We start from the raw sequence: 20179 nt of genomic DNA, 5'->3' as shown, positions 1-20179 counted from the left end.
GTATCACAGGAGTGAATATTTTTAGCCAATTTAAAAACATTAACAAACTTTATTTTTTAGAGCAGTTTAGAGTCACAGCAAAACAGAGCAGAAAGTACAGAAAGTTTCTGCATGCTCCCTCCCTTCACACAAGCACAACCTCTCCCACTCTCAGCATCCCAGTACCAGTGATACCTTTGTTACAACTGAACCTGCATTACACGCCATCACCACCTAGTTTACGTTAGGGTCATTCTTGGTAGTACACATTTTCTGGGTTTGGAAAATTTATGATGACACGTACCTACCGCTGTAGTATAATACCTACTAGGCTCACTGCTCTGACAGTCCTCTGTGCTCTGCCCATTTATCCTCCCTCCCTTCCCAATCCTGGCAACCATTGGTGTTTTCTACTGTTTCCATAGCTTTGCCTTTTCCCAATGTCATGTAGTTGGAATCATACAGCCTTTTCTGATTAATTTCTTTCACTTAAGTTTCCTTCATGTCTTTTTATGGCTTGATAGCTTATTTATTTTTAGCACTTACATCCTGTGAGGCCCAACCAGTGCTAGTCTACTGTCTGGATACACCACAGTTTATTTATCCACTCCCAAACTAAAATACATCTTGGTTGCTTCCAGGTTTTGGCAATTATGAATAAAGTTGCTGTAAACCTCTGTGTGCAGTTTTTCTGTTGACATAAATTTTCAGTTCATTTGGGTAAATAGCAAGGAGGATAATTGCTAAATCATATGGTAAGAGTATGTTTAGTTTTATAAGACACTGACAAACTGTATCCAAAGTAACATTTTGTACCCGCAATGAATGAGAGTTGCTTCACATCCTTGTCAGCTTTTGGTGTTATCAGGTTTTTTGATTTTGGCCATTCTAATAGGTGCACAGTGGTATCTCGTTGTTTTAATTTGCAATTCCCTTGTTAGGATTTGGGGAGTGATGCAGGCTGTGAAAGAATTCACAACTGAGAGCAGAGAGAGAATTTCCAGAGACAGAGGAGAAGCTGGAGGAGAAGTTAACTCCCTATACAGGCCACCAAAATGTTAGGGTTTGGCCTGTGGCTTGGGGCGTGGAAGAATTCACAGCTTAAGAAGAGATGCAGAAAGAAAGTTTATTTTACTTTCCAAGAGAGGAAAGGGCCGGTGCATTGCTAATCAATACAGGGTAGAGAACAAAAAGCAGCTTCCACTTTTAAAGAATAATGGCTGTCATTGCTAGGTGACAGGGAAGGGGGAGGGGTTTGTGTTGTATTGAAGTTGAGCAGATACCAGGGGCTGTCTTGAAAAGTTACAGTTTGATTGCTTTCCAGAAGATAGTCCAGCAGATGCACTAGGGAGGTATCTTATCATTTTTCCCAAGCTTGTAGAACAAGCTTAGAGCAAAAGTTATGAAAAGTTTAAAAGAGGCTTCTTTGAAGGGGGGTGGGGAAGTGAACTTTCTACTAATTAGAGACTCCTTTATGGGAGTTATCCTTGAGTTCTGAAAACAGCAGGGAGGAGGTGGGTGCAAGAATGTAGCCTGGAGAGTAGCTTACCTTGTCCTGCAGTTTGAACAGAGGGGCTATTTGAATCAGAGGAGTTAATATCTTGGGGTTTAATTACCAGGTACTTCTCATAAATTGTGGAAGGCCACAGCAAATAAAAAGAAAGGCCTTTTTTCTGTCTTTGCATCCCTAATGACATGTGCTGAATATGTCTTCATATACTTACCTGCCATCTATATATCTCCTTTGGTAAGGTGTCTATTCAGGTCTCTCACCCATTTTTTAATCAGATGGTTCATTTTCTTATTGTGGAGTTTTAAGAGTTCTTTGTGTATTTATCGGGTAACGATCCTTTATCAGATATGTTTTAGCACATGCATTCTCCCTGTCTGTGGCTTTTCTTTTCATTCTCATGACATCGTCTTTTACTGGTAGCCTATTTCTTAAAACAACTACATAACTTAAACTAGATAACCTACATCAGAAAAAATATAAATAGTTGAATTCACTGTAGAGGGTATAAGGGTGAGAACTAAGTTTTAAAAACTAGTATTTTGCATAATGAAGCTGTTTGACCTCCGCTTGAGCTAAGTCCATTCTTCCTCCTGGATGGAAATGCCATGCTGAAGGGAGAGGACGGTTGTATGTGTGTGTGTGTCGGTGGGGGGCGGGGGGGTGTCATGCACCAGAGTCCTCATAACTTGCTCCTCTGCTTTATCTTCACTGGAGATGGACAGAAATAGGAAGGGATCACATTCTCTAACATGGATTCAACGTGTTGTAAAATCAGCCAGCTTCATTGTTACAGGGATATTTTTCCAACCACTGCCAAGTATTGACTTGGGTGATGTATTTACTCACAGCAATAGGAAGGATTTCATTTTAGGAATAGATGAACTTAATTTATTGCATGTTCTTACCCAAAGGTTCAGGTTTTTGTTTTTGTTTCCTTTAAATTTTGAATTTGTTTTCCCTGTCTCCAAAATCAGGACAGTATGAAAGAGAGTTAATACTTAGTTTCTGGATCTGTTGAACTTGCCCCATTTTAGAATTTATTAGGTAAAAAAATTTGAGTCTGATCATAAATGGTCCTGTTCCCTGAGTCTGTACTTGATGGGAGAGTTGATCATGTCACCATTCTCTGTAATCATGGCATACATCCTGCTTATTGAAATCACCGGTGATCCCTTTACAAGCCATTTGGGTGGAGAGTTAGTAAATGAGTGGATGTCAGAGAGTGAAGGTCTCTCTCCTTGACCACTGGGATCACAGGGATAGGAGAGACTAGGGAAGCCTTTATGCTATGAAATGTATTCCATTCTTTCCTTGGATTAAAAATTCAGGATCTCTAGTTTACAATTATTTTAATATTTCACATATTAACTGAAGTTTTTTTTTCTATGTTTATCTTCTTATTCGTGTACTTTTCTGGATTTATTTAAAAAATATGTTTCTCAAATTAGGTTTGCAGTCCTGGGAAGACATTGACAAACTAAATTCATTCCCTAAACTTGAAGAAGTGAGATTGTTAGGCATTCCTCTTCTGCAGCCATACACCACCGAGGAGCGCAGGAAGTTGGTAATAGCCAGGTCTGTTGTCCAGTTCCTCTGCCTCCCTCCCCTGGGGCCTTGTTATTTCATTGCAGGAATGAGACACTCTTTAGGAGGGAGTGCATTATAAGTTGATCCAACTCGTGAACAGACTGTGCTTGAAGGAGCTGCTTTTGTAGCTTGAAATCCTGGAAGGAAAGGAATGCAATATGATGAGAAAAATGTGAAATGTAATTGGCCTGCCAAGACCACTGCAGAATTCCCTCGCCAGTCTATTCTATTTTTATACTTTTTGATATAATATTTGATGTTCTGTCTTGGGTCATGAAGTAAAGGTAGGTAGAATCAGCTGTCCCTATTTTCTCGGTTAACATAGTGGTCATTACCTAAAAATCAGGCTGTTGCATTAGTGTAAAACTTAACAGAGCAGCATCTGTATTTTCTGATTACATATAGGTCGACTTAGATTTGGCTACCATTTTGTTATCTTCTGCCTTTCCTGCCTCAGACTCCCACAGACTGCTGAAATGACCCGTGCGTGTTATTTCTGCATGTGCCTTAGCAGCAACAGTGTTCAGCTAAGGTGTGAAGGGCATGGAGCGCTGATCTGTTCTCTGTGCACTATCACAGCAGTTTCGAAAGGAAAGCAGGAGGCTTTAAGGTCCCTGGAAGAAGAGTAGCTACTTAAACAGTGTTGTTCTCTCTGACCCACTGACACCCAGCAGGGCTTCCCTGCTGCTCACAGGGACATGCACATGGACACCTCCCTGAAGTAATCAGTCTCAGCAGCCTTGTCTTGTAGGAAGAATTAAGTCTTGCTGTGGGTCTTGTATTTTTTACATAGCTCTTTTGTAAATATAATAAGGTAATTCCTGAAGTATATGACCAAACTGTACTGACTACTCTATAGACTTCTGTCCAATTTGGTATCATTAGCCATGTGTGACTTTTAAGCACTTGAAATATGGCTAGTCTGAATTGAAATGTGCTAAATGTGTAAAATAAACATTGGATTTCAAACACTTTATATGCAAAAGAGAATGTAAAGTATCTCATGAGTTATTTTTTAGTATTGATTACAGGTTGAAATGATTATACCCTGCATATATTGGGTTAAATACAATATATTATTAAAACGAATTCCGTCTGCTTTATTTTTACTTTCTAAAATATGGCTGGTAAACCTAGGATACATTTGCCAAATCTTCTTTCACATTACACCCGCTTTCAGGATATACTGAGTTCTGCGATTTGGAAGATTTGGCAAACGTGTACTAGGTTTAGAGACTGTAAATTACACGTGTGGCTTGCATCATGTTCAAGTTGGACAATGCAACCTAGAATGTTATTTTGAAGAGTGAGTTGTGATTATAAAAGGGCGTGTCTTATCCAAAAATGAAGCTTAAATATTTTGGGAACTTTTATATTATGCCCCTTTAGTTTATGTCAGTAGTTGTACACAAGCACAGCTGCATCAAAAGTTCCTTTCAAGAGAATAATGGCTCAAATCAATAATTCTGTTTCCAAAGCTAAATGTTTTTCATATCTGAAAATGTCTTTATTTTGGTTTTACTGACAGATTGCCATCAGTTTCCAAACTTAATGGCAGTGTTGTTACCGACGATGAGCGTGAAGACTCGGAGAGGTTTTTCATTCGTTACTACGTGGCTGTTCCGCAGGAAGAAGTGCCATTCAGGTAAGAGCCCATCAGCTCAGGGGCCCTGCAGCAGGTGTTGCGGCAGCTTAAGAACTGCCTTTGTAGAGCGGAATCTGATAACTTGTTATTGGACCCTCTGAGAGGAGGTTGGTGATGGGTTAAAAAGCAAAGAAACACGAAAGACAACCCATTTTCTCTCGTTTCCCACAGTGTGTTGTGTCTGCCTTGCACGCCTAAGTATTGGCTGCTTCTGGTAGTTCCCACTTCATACTTCACATCATTGATTTCTTTTTTAATCCTCTTTGGGGGCATATTTTCCGTAAGCCGCAAATTGGTCTCTCTCACATTGCACCTGCTTTCAGGATATACTGAGTTCTGCAATTTGGAAGATTTGGCAAATGTGTACTAGATTTAGAGACTGAAAAAAGACTGGAAAGCAGACTCCAGGAAATAGTAAAGGAATTTAGTATGGTTGAGTATGAAGAGAAATGCTGAGGGCTAAATTAATAATTACCTTTAAGTGTCTAAAGAGTTATTATATATTATTTGGTGAGGAACTACCTTTAATGCTGTGTAAATATAAAAGGAAATGCAACATGTATGTTATAGGTAAAAGAAAATAAATTTCCCAGTTTTCTAGGTGTTGGTAACTATACTCATGTACTCATAAGTTATATGCTTTTCTTAATTACTTTAAGAATTATATGAAATCTCATTTAACATGAGGAGTGTGCTGGTAAATTCCCAGTCAGGGCACATAGCTAGGTTGCAGGTTCAATCCCTGGTTAGGCTAGGTGTGGGAGGCAATTGATTGATATTTTTCTCTCACATCAATGTTTCTCTCTCTAAAATGAAAAAAAAAAATCCTCAGGTGAGGATTAAAATAATTAATTAATTAATTAATTAAGCTAAGAATAGCCAGGTAGAGAGATAGATAGTTTCATGCCTTTTAATACAACTGAACTGACAAAAAAAATAGAGACAGGCTCATAGACAGAGAGCAGGCTGACAGCTGTCAGGGGTGGTGGTTGGGGGCTGGGTTGGAAGGTGAAAGGATTGATTTTAAAAAAAGAGAAAAAACTCATGAACATGGACAGCGGTGTGATTGCAGCGGGGAGGGGGAGAGGGGTATATGGGGGGAAATGGTGATGGAAGGAGACTTGACTTGGGGTGATGTACACACAATACAATGTTCAGATAATGTATTCTGTAATTATACACCTGATGCCTGTATAATTTTGTTAATTCAATAAAGGAAAAGAAATAGAAGGTAACTTTTTAATATTAGTTAAGAATAGCCAGGTAGAGAGAAATAGATATTATCGTGCCTCTTAATACAGCCCAGGAATATGAGGTTAAACTGCATGAAATTTTTTTTAGGTAAAAAATGGTCGTCAATCTATAGCTTCATTTGACTCAAACTAACATATTAATGAAAGAAATAAACATTCTAGCCCATCTGGTCTGGGTCAGCGGTTGAGTGTCAACACATGAACCAGTCAGGGCACATGCCCAGATTGTGGGCTCAATCCCCAGTAGGGGGCATGCAGGAGTCAGCTGATTCTCTCTCATTATTGATGTTTCTATCTCTCCTTTTCCCTCTCTGAAATCAATAAAAATGTATTTAAAAGAAAAGTAAATATTCTAGCTTTGAGCCAGAGTCTTCCACTATAGTTTCCTTAACTTCCAGTATATATATGGGCAGTGAATTGTTCTCTGTTCCTGATGGCACTAAGTATCCTAAAGGCTATTCATGTGTCTATGCTGGTTGCTGTTCTTGAATAAAGGTCCCTGAAATCATCTTGCATCAGTGGAAGAATTTATTGGGAGGATACTGAGAAACTAAAATAGGAAGGAACCAAGGGAGGCAAGGATAGCCAAGGTTCCAACTCATGGTTGGTTTTATTTATCTCTGCTGCCACTGGGCATGACAATTCTGGACTTTACCACTGGACACTTACAGCTCTGCCATGGATTTTGATTCCCTTCCTAAGTAATGAAAATACTCACTGATCTTGACTTCACAATTATGCATCTGACCAATTGGTTGGCTATTTTTTTTTTAATATATTTTATTGATATTTTACAGAGAGGAAGGGAGAGGGATAGAGAGCTAGAAACATCGATGAGAGAGAAACATCGATCAGCTGCCTCCTGCACATCTCCCACTGGGGATGTGCCCGCAACCAAGTTACGTGCCCTTGACCGGAATCGAACCTGGGACCCCTCAGTCCGCAGGCCGACGCTCTATCCACTGAGCCAAACCGGTTTCGGCTTGGTTGGCTATTTTTAAGGCATGTGCTCACACCTGTTTCCCTAGCGATAGGGAGAGGGATTATCTGCTCCACTTTGGCTTCTGCAGTGAGGTAGATCCTGGGACTTTTCTCGCAATAGGGACAAATCAGCGAAAAGAATATCTACTATCGTCTGCCACTTTGACTACCCAGCATCTATACATATATCTTCCCCAGTCACATTTAAAATTTTTTCTTACCTGCTCTCATATATTCCTTATATAAATGAAAACACATTTCACTCCGTGAAGTTAGGTAGCCCATTTATTCTAATCCTAGGCACTCTGTTCTTGAGTAGCTACATGCCATCAAGCCATTTTCATTTCTACTGGAGATCCAAGAAGGCATCAGAGCAGTGTGCTCACCTCCTCCCAGGACCAAATTATCTAACAGCCAGCCTGAAGAACCAACTGAAGGCCAGCTGAAGAGAAGTCTCAGAACCAAGGATTTACAGAAGACTCCGCATTGAGACTGTTGGGAAGGGCAGAGCACCCGCATGCTGTGGTTGAGAATTAGGAGGCGTATCTCATCTGCAAAGGTCCCCCTGAGGAGTGGTGGGACTTACCCTCATTCTGGGCTTTCCAGCCAAGAGAACTAGAAAAATGAAGCCCACATAATATCTGACTGAAAATCTGTGGAAATTTCATCTGCCAGAGAGAGATGGGAGTCTGCTAGAAACCCAGTTACCCTCTTAAAGGGCTTAGGGGAGATGAGTCATCCAAGGAGAGACTGGGTTATGTGGCTTTGAGGAGAGAGCTAGAGAGACAGTCGCCATTGTCCCTGTTCTGAGTCCCTCTCCCACACAACTCACAGGTGCTATCTTTCGTGGGTCAAGCACTCTGCCTCCATTTGCGTCAGCCTGGGTGGATGCACTAGTTTACTGCTCGACCATCTGTGGCCCTGCCCTGCCATACTTGTTCCCTGCAGAGGAGTTTGTTGGCTGCAGCCAGCCTAGGCCTGTGGAACAGACTTTAATGGAAGGTCCTCGACAAGGTTCATTTCTCCACCTGCTCGCCACTCGCCACATGCCCCGACTGACATCCCCATTCCTGTCCAGAGCTCTTCCTCCATGTGGCCACATTGTGGTCTGTTTTAGCTTCATGAACTCTACTGGCCTTACCCTGAAAACTCCCTGAGACCACAAAGGTCCACAGGCTTTAGGTGGGTGCAACTGGCCTTGGTGTACCCTGGGACTTTGGCTGAGTTACCTCAGGCCCAGTACTAGCACCAATATTGAATGTGTATCAACCTCATGAACATCACTTGTTTCTACCTGGTGATTCACTGAGAAGAAGCTACATAATCTGCATACTGCCAGAGGGTCTCTCAGTGACTGCCTAACAGGTGGCCCATAGTGGGAGGCATATCTCTGTGCCTTGGCCCTTTTACTGACCTGCCCCAGGCTTGGTACTGGTGGAAATCAACATTGGTGCACAGCTTGACTGCTCCCTTGTGTACTTAAGGCCCAGCAGAGGTAGCCACAAAGTATGGATTGCTTGGTAGGTAGCTCCAAAGAGGTAGCCCAGGGTCATTCAAGGACAGCATCTGACAGTGACATGCACTGGAGTCCCTTCCAAGACACCCAAGAACCAACACACCCAGTTCTGCATTTCAGACCACAGTAGAGCATAACCCAATTGGCTTCACAAGCAGAACACACAAAGGTAGATCTTGCAGGCAACAGATGCTGCTGGGATTAATTCCACTTGATGGGGTCAGCTTTTGCACAGCAGTTTGTACACTGTGTTTGCAGTCAGTCCTCATAGTCAGCCAACCTGAGTGTCAACCCCACCCATGGATGGAATGGGCCAACAGCAATCAAAACTGAACTACAACAGGAGGGCTCATGTAACCAATGCAAGGGACATTCCTGGAGCACCTACCTTTGGTGATCAAAGAGACTACGCCAATGAGCCACACTGGACACCTACTACATAAGGCCAGTCTATCAAGACCGGCAGACATAAAATATTTACCCAATACACAGAAACAAACACAGCAAGGCAGCCAAAATGGGGAGACAAAGTAGCATGCCCCAAATGAAAGAACAGGAGAAATCGCTAGGAAAAAAAAAAAAAAAACTAAATGAAGTGGAGGCAAGCAATCTACCAGATACAAAGTTCAAAACAATGGTTATAAGGATGATCAAGGAACTTAGGGGAAGAATGAATGAACTAAGTAAGAACTTAAAGCATATAAAAGGACATAGAAATCACAAAAAGAACCACTCAGAAATGAAGAACAGTATCTGAAATTAAGAATACACTAGAAGGCATGAGCAGCAGATTAGATGAAGCAGAGAATGGAATCAGTGATTTGGAATGACCAAGACAAGGTAGCAAAAAATAATCAGAGAAGCAAAAAGAAGAAAAACTTTTTTTTAAAAAATATATTTTATTGATTTTTTACAGAGAGGAAGCGAGAGGGATAGAGAGTTAGAAACATCAATGAGAGAGAAACATTGATCAGCTGCCTCCTGCACACCTCCCACTGGGGATGTGCCCGCAACCAAGTTACGTGCCCTTGACCGGAATCGAACCTGGGACCCCTCAGTCCGCAGGCCGACGCTCTATCCACTGAGCCAAACCGGTTTTAGCAGAAAAACTTTTTCTAATGAAAATAGTTCAAGGGACCTCTAGGACAACATGAAGTGTTACAACATCCACATTATAGGGGTACCAGAAGGAGAAGATAGATAGCAAGGGATTGAGAACCAATTTGAATAAATAATGACTAAAAAAATATTCACTGATCTGGTAAAGGAAAAAGACACACAAGTCCAGGAAGCACAGAGTTCCAAACAAAGTGAACCCAAAGAGGCCCACACCAAGACACATCATAATTAAAATGGCAAGTTAAAGACAAAGCATCTTAAAAGCATCAAGAGAAAGACTGTTATCTACAAAGGAGCTCCCATAAGACTGTCAGCTTATTTCTCAACAGAAACATTTCAGGCCAGAAGGGATTGGCATGAAATATTCAGAGTGATATAAAGCAAGGACCAACAACCAAGACTAGTCTACACAGCAAGGCTGTCATTTAAAATGGAAAGGGAAAAAAAAAGCTTCCCAGACAAGAAATAGCTAAAGGAATTCATTATCACCAAATCAGTATTACAAGAAATGTTAAAGGGACTTCTTTAAAGATAAGAAAGGAATAAAAAAGAAAAGCCATAATTATAAAGGCCTGGCAATTGTGGCTCACTGATTGAGCATTAACCTATGAACCCAGGAGTCATGGTTTGATTCCCAATCAGGGCACATGCCCAGATTGTGGGCCCAATTCCCAGTAAGCATGCAAGAGGCAGCCAATCAATAATTCTCTCATCATTGATGTTTCTAGCTCTCTCTCCCTCTCCCTTCCTCTCTGAAATCAATAAAAATATTTTTTAAAATAGAATAAAATGATAATATGTGCATACCTGTCAATAATTACTTTCAATGTAAATGGATTAAATATTCCAATCAGAATATATACAGTAACTGAATGAATAAGAATATAAGATATATGTATGAGAATATATATATGAGAATACACACACACACACACACACACACACACACACACACACACACACACTGTCTGCAGGATATCCAACTCAGAACTAAAGATAACAGACTGAAAGTAATGGAATGGAAACAGATATTTCATACAAATGGAAACAAAAGAAAAAAGCTGGTTAGCAATGCTTACAACAGACAAAATAGACTTTAAAACAAAATTAAAATAATTTCCCTTGAGATAGGGAACAAAACAGGGATGTCCTCTCTCACCACTTCTATTCAACATAGTACTGGAAGTGCTGACTAGAACAATCAGACAAGAAGAAGTAAAAGGCATCCAAATTGAAAAGGAAGAAGTAAAACTTATTATTTGCAGATGATGGTACTGTATATAGAGAACCATAAAGATTCCACAACAAAAAAACCATAAGAGCTAATAAATGAATCGAGTAAAGTAGCAGGATACAAAATAAATATTCAGAAATCAGTTGCATTTTTATACACCAATAATGAACTATAAAAAAGGGAAACTAAGAAAACAATCCCATTTACAGTTGCCTCCATAAAATATAGTGCCAAGGAGGTAAAAAAAAAAAAAAATTAGATACTATAGTAAGAAATTGAAGCAGATATAAATAAATGGCAGAATGGATTATCCTCATGGATAGAAAGAATTAACTTAATTAAAATTTCCATACTACCCAAAGCAATGTATAGGTTCAACACAATTTGTATCAAAATATCTGGAGTTTTTCACAGAATTAGAACAAATAATTTAAATATTGATATGGAACCACTACAGACCATGAATAGACAGCAATCTTCAGAAAGACCACCAGCCTGACGGGTGTGGCTCAGTGGTTGAGCATCAACCTATGAGCCAGGAGGTCACTGTTTGATTCCCATTCATGGCACATGCTTGGGTTGTGGGCTTAATCCCCAGTGGGAGGCATGCAGGAGGCAGCCGATCAATGATTCTCATCATTGATGTTTCTATCCCTCTCTCCCTCTCCCTTCTTCTCTGAAATCAATAAAAATACCTTCTTTTTTTAAAAAAAGAAAGAAGAACAAAATTGGAGGTATCACCCTACCTGATATCAAACTCTATTACAAGGCTATAGTAATCAAAACAGCATAGTACTGGCATAAAAATAGACATATATGTCAATGAAAAAGAATAGAGAACCCAGAAGTAAAACCACACCTATAAATAATTTAATTTTTTATAGGTGTGGTAATTTAATATTTGACAAAGGAAATAAGAACATACAATGGGGTAAAGAAGTCTATTCAATAAATGATGCTGGGAAAATTGGACAGATACAAGCAAAAAAATGAAACTAGACCACCTTCTTACATCATATACAAAAATAAACTCAAAATGGATTAAAAACATAAATATGACTCAAAACCATAAGAGTCCTAGAAGAAAGCTTAGGCAATAACATCTCTGACATTTCTCTTAGACGTATTTTTTATGTCATATCTCCTTGGGCAAGGGAACCCCCCCAAAATAAATAAATGGGACTACATCAAACTAAAAAGTTTTTGCACAGCAAAGGAAGTCTCAGGGAAACAAAAAGACAACCTACTGATTGGGAGAAGATATTCGCAATGATTGATCTGATAAGGGGTTAATATCCAAAATTCATAAAGAATTCATACAATTCAACACCAAAATACCAAACAATTCAATAAAAAAATGGGCAGAGAACCTGAATAGACATTTTCCCAAGAGGACATACAGATGGCCAATAGACATATGAAAAGACGCCCAGTGTCACTAATTGTCTGAGAAATGCAAATTAAAACCACAGTGAGATATCATCTCATACCTGGAAGAATGGCTGTCCTATATAATAAAAGGGTAATATGCAAATTGTCCCGTGGACCAGGAGTTCAACCAGGGGCAGGGCCAGCCAGCCTACCTCCCATATCCCCTCCCGGCCGTGCATGAATTCAGGCACCGGGCCTCTAGTCATCAATAAATCAATACACAACAAGTGTTGGTGATGATGTAAAAAAAGGGAACCTTCGTGCACTGTTGCTGTGAATGCAGACTGGTGCAGCCAGTATAGAAAATAACATGGAGTTTCTTCCAAAAATTAAAAATGGAACTGCCTATGACCCAGCAATCCCACTTTTGGGTATATATCTGAAGAAATCCAAAAACACTAATCAGAAAGAATATATGCACCCTCATGTTCATTGCAGTGTTATTTACAGTAGCCAAAATATGGAAGCAACCGAAATGCCCATCAATAGACAAGTGGATAAAGCAGTGGTACACATTTACAATGGAATATTAGTCGGCCATAAAAAATAAGGAAATTTTACCATTTGTGACAGCATGAATGGACCTAGAGGTTATTATACTAAGTGAAATAAGTGAGTCACAGAAAGACAAACATCATCTGACTTAGTTTATATGTGGAATCTAAAGAACAATATATAAAAACAAACAGAACAAAAACGTGCTCATAGATACAGAGAACAGACTCTGGTTGCCAGAGTGGAGGTGGGTTGGGGACTGGATGAAAAAGGTGAATGGATTAAGAAGTACAAATTTGTAGTTACAATATAGTCAGTGGGATATAGTCAAATATATTGTAATATCTATGTAGGTTGGTACTGGAAATATCTGGTTGAACAGTATGTACAGTATATGATTGTCTAATCACTATGATGAACACCTGAAACTAATCCTATATAGTAAAAGGCTAATATGCAAATTGTCTCCTTGACTGGGAATTCAACTGGGAGTTCAACCAGCCCCTTCTCACAGCCAGCCCGGCCCAATCAGCCCCTGTTGGGGTGTGCCGGCCGGCCAGACCCCACCCGTGCAGGAATTTGTGCACCGGGCCTCTAGTACAAAATAATAGTGAGTGTAAACTTACTGAAAAAGTCAAACCTCAGTTCTTGAGTGTCTCCCATCTGGAGCAATTCAGTTCTTGACCAAGTTGTTCATGGAAAAGTGTCTCAGTTGTTGAACAAAACTTCAGTTCTCAATCCGACAACCCTTGCATGGCGATACTCTGTAATCAGTCACGTGTCTCTCAGGTGACAAAGGAGAGAATGCATGAGTATGAGTCAGTTTACCATTAAACCTCGCATTAACATCTCAGGAAATTGTTGGGCCCTAAGGTTAGTGATAGCAATAAAATGAAAAGGAAAGTTGTGAGAACAATGATAGAGCTTATAAAGGAAATAATTGCACAGTTTGATGGAGATGTTTGCGAGTCTGACCTGGCTACTGAGTATGTCATGGTGAAATTGATGATTAGCACAATTTTAAAATATAACGAGGCCATCAAGAGTGCTGATGTTGCAAAGGGTGTGGAACGGTTAGCCAGGACAGCATTTGGGGCAGTGATATAGGAATAAGCGAAGACGCTGCACGCCACCCTGGAAGACACCCCGGGACTGAGTGCTGAACGTGACACGTTTAAGGCCAGTAGATGCATTTAAGAAAAGAAGTGTTTGTTTATAGATTAGTCAGTCCATGAGACATCCACTGTATATAAGAAAGGTTAAAACAGGGGATCATTTGGGGGCCTGGAATGGATTAATTCAATTTACATTATTTCTAACGGGAAAAATATGATACGGCTTTTGAACAAATCGCTTCTTGAACAGCCTTCCGGAAATAATTAAGTTCAAGAACCATGGCTCCCCTGTACCATCATGTGTGCTCTGGGTCTTAGCTCTGCTGGAAGAGGCAGGGCTTCCCGGAAAATGGCTTGATCTGGTGACGCCAGGAAAGAAGAACCCAGGCAGCTCCGAGTGCGAGGCTCAGGAGCACGCGTAACTCTTGGCGTGCAGTGCGCTGCAGGGTTCTGTGTGACGTGGTGAAAAGTAGTAAGCGGGGGTTTGGCAGATAATTTGGGGCGGGGAGTGGGGGAGGGGGGGAGGGGAGGGACCAGAGCAGTCTGTTAAAGACCTTGCTGTGACATCCCAGGAGACTAGGGCTTTCTGTGGCTGTGGGAAATCACTGGACGGAAGTCAGGGGGCGGACTTCAGGTTATACTTAGGAGAAGCTGAGAGCCCCGGTTCCCAGCGAGACTTCAGTCGAGGCCGGTGTGTGTGCTGACGTTGCCTGTGTCTTCCAGAGTGCACGTTGGCACTGCACGTCCACGCATTTGACTTAGTCCTCCGGAGACACTGTGAAGTGCTGCCCTTCTGGTATTTTAGAGACCTGATTTCTCATGGGGCAGGAAGATGTCATTTAGAGAGGAAGGGACTCCGTGTTTACGGAGCTATCACAAACAGGATCATGTTCATTATTTTTGCCTTGCCCTTTATCAGATGTCTCTCCACATTGCCTATAGTTATCAGTTTTTCCTTCCTTTTAAAGTGTTTATCTCTTAATTTTCTCTGAGAGTTTTAATTTAAATTGCTTATTTGGTACTCCACTAATATCCAGTCATAGTTTTAAAGAGAGACAAAAAGAAAAAGAAAAACTATGTAACTTTTCTTTTATAAATCAAAGTACCTGCATCTTTTGGGATTCGATGGTTTCTTTATGTTTTTGAGGATACTGGCGGAAAGTAAATTCATTGATTTGGGGTGTCTCTATTTTTCAGACTTTAACATTTTTCTAAGGAGGAATTCTAGGAGGCGTAGCTCCTGTGAACAGTTATGTGATGGAGGAAATGCTGCTGTCAGGCAGTGGCCACGCCAGAAGGACTTGCTTTGCATTTGCTCTCCTTGGTACCTCGCTTGCGGTGGGCCCCAAGGCTCCCTAAAATGTACCCTGGGAAATTCTTGTTTATGATGCCCGGGGCTATATTAGGCATTTGTCAGATGCTTATTTGGTAGTCATCAGTGGTATGCTTTTTAAAATACAGAGAGTGGCTTTTCTTCCTGCCCGAGACGAATGGCTTTTCTGAATAGAGCGTATCGTATCTCCCTGCGGTGGAGAGCGGGCAGCAGCCTGTATTTGGACACCACTCAGGGAGGCGCATTTTGTCCTGGATGCTGGAGAAACCCTAGTGTGCTGTGTCCCTGACCTCATGTTCCTCTCAGACAGAGGGCCTGCTGTGCGAGGAAACATTCCTGCCCAGGGCCTGGGTCTCCTGGGCTTCTCCATGCTGCCAGGCTCCATCGTCTTCTGACAGGGCCCTGACCCCGCCCTCCTCACTTTCCGCTGGAGTCGTGAGTCTCGGACACAAAAGGGCTTTCTCCTGCCCCCAGAGCCTCTGAAAGGCGAGCTTCCCTGTGGGCACAGCCTTTGTCATTCCAACTGCCTGGGGCTTTATCTTGACTACTTGCCACTTTCCCAGCCTGGGAAGATGGGCTGCCTTCCTAGGTGACTGGAATTCTGTGTGGGAATTTGAATATACCTGCAAAGGGCAGGACATTGAGAGCCAGCCTCCCAAATCCTGGTCTCCGGGGCGACTGTCTGGAGGGGCCCAGCTTTTGTTTGGCAAGTGCAAGGGGCCAGCTTTATCTTTTGTTTTGTTTGCTTTTTAGAATAAAGTCATGAAAAATACTGAAATAATAAAATAATCATGTTTACACTATTCAGAACTGGTAATGTTAATATTTTATTCTTCAAGTTTATTTAATTAAAAGGAACAACATTGCAGACCAAGTTGGAGTATCTTTTGGACTCTATTATCAGTCCTGTTCTTTACTGCAAGATGTAACCACTGGCAAAAACTTGATCTGTGTCCTTGGTGTCTGCTGATTATATTTTATATATCCATTAAAATATAAAGTAGGATTTTATAATTCGTTGTCAACATGCATTGCAATTTCGTCTCTCAGCCTGTAGCTTTTCAATTGAATCTTTTCACTTTGTGTTTTTTTAAAGAATTTCTAAAAAATTAATATAAAATATATCAATCCTCTGGTTTATTCTTATTTCCTCTTATTCAAAAAACATTTTCCTTTACAAAGATAACTTAAGATAATCCCCTGATTTTTTTTTCTTGAAGTATTTTCACATTTGTGTCTTTGATCCCCGTGGGATGTGCTTTTATGTGCAGTGTCAAATAGAGATCCAAGTGTTTGCCCCCGCCCCCATGTTGATAATCGGCCTTCACCACTGATCCGTAATGCTGCCTGGCATACTGTCTTGTTTGCAACATACAGATACACATACAGGGTTCCGTTTCCGGGCTCTGTTTTGTTCTGTGGTGCATCTGTAGATTCCTGTGCCTTTACAGGATGGCTAAATTGCTGCAAGTCTGAATTCCCAATTAGAGTAGGTTTCCCCACCTAATTATTGTTTGCAGAATACCTTAGTCATAGTCCATTTTTCCTATGAATTTTAGGATTGGCTTATCAAGTTCCACAAAAATCCCACTGTAACTTGGGTATTTATTACTTGAATCCGCTAATTTGGGAGAATTGACATCTTGATGCTGCTATGTCTTCTTACTGTGAACACCTTTTTGTCCTTTAGCAACGGTTCTAGTTCTCTCACAAAGGCCTTTCACATCTTTTGGTAAATTTATTTCTAGGCATCTTCTACATTTCGTTGCTGTTTTAAATGCAATAATTTTTTCATTCACTACTTTCTAATTGGTTATTGTTAGTGTATAAGCGTGCTTTTACTTTTCTTTCAGATCCACGTAGACAGTCTTATCTGCAAATAATTTTTATTCCTCTTTTTTCTGTTTCTTTTTTTTTGGATGGGTGGGGGGGGGGGGGTGTAGGAAGTTCTCCAGTATAATATTAAAACTGAACAGTAAAGGAGGCCATCTTTATCTTGTTTCTCACTTTAAAGGGGCTACTTCCAAACTTTCAATGTGAAATATTTTGATATGAAATCTGACTTTTGCTGTCAGTTTTTGATAGGTGCCCTTCATCAAGTTAAGATAGTCACTATCTCTGTTTTTCTAACAGTTTCTTTAACTTAAATGATTTTTAAAAGAAAATGTTCTTTGTGTATTCCGATAAGCATGTTCTTTTGTTCTGTTAATCTGGATTTTAATCATACTTTTTTAGATATTGAATTATATTTACATTTCTGGTGTATTCAGCTTAGTTGTAAAATATTGTGTTCTTTTCAACTCTGCAGAATTTAATTTTATAATGTTTTGAGAGGTTTCCATCTATTTTCATATTTAAAATTGGTCTGTTGTTTTCTTTTGTACTGTTTTTTTCTGGGTTTGTTATGAAGGTTATTTAGCTTCATAAAATGAATTGGGTTGGTATTTTTTTATTTTTCTATTAAATTAGCTGGTTCTTTTCATTTGAAAATTTTATAGTCATCTATAATATTATTATGATTTGGGGGTATATATTCAAGTTTTTAAATTATCTTATTCTATTTAATTTTCATTTGGACATGGAACCTGATTACAATTTTTAAAAAGGGTATAGACCAAAAACTAAGTCCTCTCACTTTTAGCCTTAGCAGCCACTCGGGTACTTGGTCCTGAAGCAACTACTGACACTAGTTTTCTGTTATAGTTCCCTTTGCTATTTATTGTACAAATTTTGTGCACAAATAATCACACAACAATTATGCTTTGCCTTTTTCACATAATAATAGATCTCCAATACTATTCCATAACTAGAGGCCCGAGGCACAAAATTCGTGCAAGAGTAGGCCTTCCTTACCCTGGCTGCCAGCACCGGCTTCCCTCTGGCATGCGGGGCCCAGGCTTCCCTCACAGAGGGAGGCCCCACCCACTTGCCACAGCCCGCCAGTCAGTGGCCTGGGCCTCCGTCTTTGGAGCAATCGTGGAGTCCTCCGATTGATCGCCCCACCGGCAGGTGGCCTGAGTCTCCCTCTGCAGGGCGAGCATGGGGCGATGGCCAGGCCCCTGACCAATTGCATTGCATCCGCCTTGGCTGGCCTGTCGCCAGTGGGTGTCATAGCATGGTCCCGGATGGTCATTCTGCTATTTGGCTGTTGGTCGATCTGCATATTACGCTTTTATTATATAGGATGAGGGATTTTTAGTAGTGTTCTTTGTTTAAAGTAAGGCTTATTGTGGTATAATTGACACAGAATAAGTTTCATCCTTTTTAGTATGCATTTCTGAGTTTTGACAAATACTACAGTATGTAACCACCAGCACAATCAGAATATACACGTTCTATCACCCCCCAAAAATATTCTGTACTCCTAAACCCTTCCCGTGACTCCATGCTCTGGCAGCCACTGATGTTTTCTGCCCCTATAGTTTTGACTTTCCCAGAATGTCATACAAGTGGAATCATAGAATATAACTTTTTTAAATTGAAAATTTTATCGAGATAATAGAGGATTCACATTGAGTTGTAAGGAATTATACAGCCAGATCCCATCTATCCTTTACCCATTTTCCCTCTAGTAAAAATTTGCAGAATTATAGTGTGTAACAACCAGGAACTTTATGTCAGTGTAATCCTGTGATCTTATTCAGATTTCTTCATTTCACTTGTACACATTGGTGTGTATATTGGTTCTATATATTTTATTGCATGTATAGATTAATGTAACTACCACCATTGTCAAGATACTGAACAGTTCTAGCACTTCATGATCTCTCCAGTTGCCCCCTTTTTTATAATTGATTTTAGCGAGAGAGATACATCGATGTGTAAGAGATTCATTAATTGGTTGCCTCCTGTACATGCCCCTATTGGAGATTGAACCCAAAACCTAGGCTTGTGCCCTGACCTGGGATCGAACCTGCGACCTTTCAGTGTGTAGAATGATACTCCAGCCAAGGGAGTCACACTGGCCAGGCTCGAGTTGCCCTTTTAGAACCACATTCAACTCCCTGCCAGGTCCTCCACCCCTATCCCTATCCCCCAGTAGCCACGGATCTTCATTTCTAAAATGTTGCCATGTCATAATTGTTATGCATTATAAATGTAATTATACAGTATATAGCCTTTTGGAATTTTTCCCCCCACTTAGCATAATTTCTTGGAGATTCATCCTAATTATTGCATGTATCACTAGTTTGTGCCCTTTTACTGCTGCGTAGTATTCCATGGTTTATGTATGTAGCACCGTTTAACCACTCACTGTTGAAGGACGTCGGAATTGATTCCAGTTTCTGATTGTTATAAATAAAGTAATCTATGAATATGTTTGTATGGGTTCTTGTGTGAACATAGGTCTTCATTCCTCTGGGATAGGGCCTCAGGAGTGCAGTTGCTGAGTAGTATGACAATTGCATGTCTACTTTTGTAAGAAACTGCTTGCTGTTTTCTGGGTTGGCTGTGCCATTTCACATTCCATCAACGATGAATGAGTGATCGAGCTTTCTGCGTTCTTGTCAGCATTTGGTGTTGCCACTATTTTTATATTTTAGCCATTCTGAGAGATGGGTAATGCTGTCTCATGACTTTCATTTTCATTCCCAGGTGGCTGACCAGATCTTCATGTGCTCATTTGCTGTCTATAAAGCCTCTTCAGTGAAGTATCTCTTCATGGCTTTTGCCCATGTTTTTAGTGGGTTGTTTTGTTTCTTTACTGTTGAAGCTGAGAGCTCTTTGCTGTATATGTGATTTGTAAATATCTTCTATTTGTATTAGCTTGTCTTTTCATATTTTTTTGCATGAGCTTTGATAGCACAAACATTTTTAATTTTGATGAGTGCTCAATTTATCAATTTTTTCTTTTATTAATTATGCTTTTAGTGGTAGGAACTCTTTGTCTAGCCAAGGTCATGAAGATTTTCTTGTTTTCTTCCTAAAAGTTTTGTAGTTTTACATTGTACATTTAAGTTCATAATTAATTTTGAGT

At 40.2% G+C, this 20179-nt stretch overlaps 1 protein-coding gene across 3 annotated transcripts in view; it reads left to right on the top strand.

Moving 5' to 3' along the window:
* The window catches only part of TBCEL (tubulin folding cofactor E like), a 74613-nt gene that overhangs the window by 37157 nt on the left and 17277 nt on the right, over window positions 1-20179 (top strand). For all 3 annotated transcript variants that reach the window (XM_080650191.1, XM_080650193.1, XM_080650192.1), the window contains 2 exons: window positions 2941-3067; window positions 4608-4724. In XM_080650191.1, the coding sequence (XP_080506317.1) occupies window positions 2941-3067; window positions 4608-4724 (244 nt within the window). The remainder of the gene's footprint in view (window positions 1-2940; window positions 3068-4607; window positions 4725-20179) is intronic.

The sequence above is a fragment of the Plecotus auritus genome, assembly GCF_963455305.1.
Source record: "Plecotus auritus genome assembly, chromosome: 13".
Classification (NCBI taxonomy): Eukaryota; Metazoa; Chordata; class Mammalia; order Chiroptera; family Vespertilionidae; genus Plecotus; species Plecotus auritus.
The sequence above is the reverse complement of the archived record's forward strand: the minus strand, read 5'-3'. Positions and strand labels throughout refer to the sequence as shown.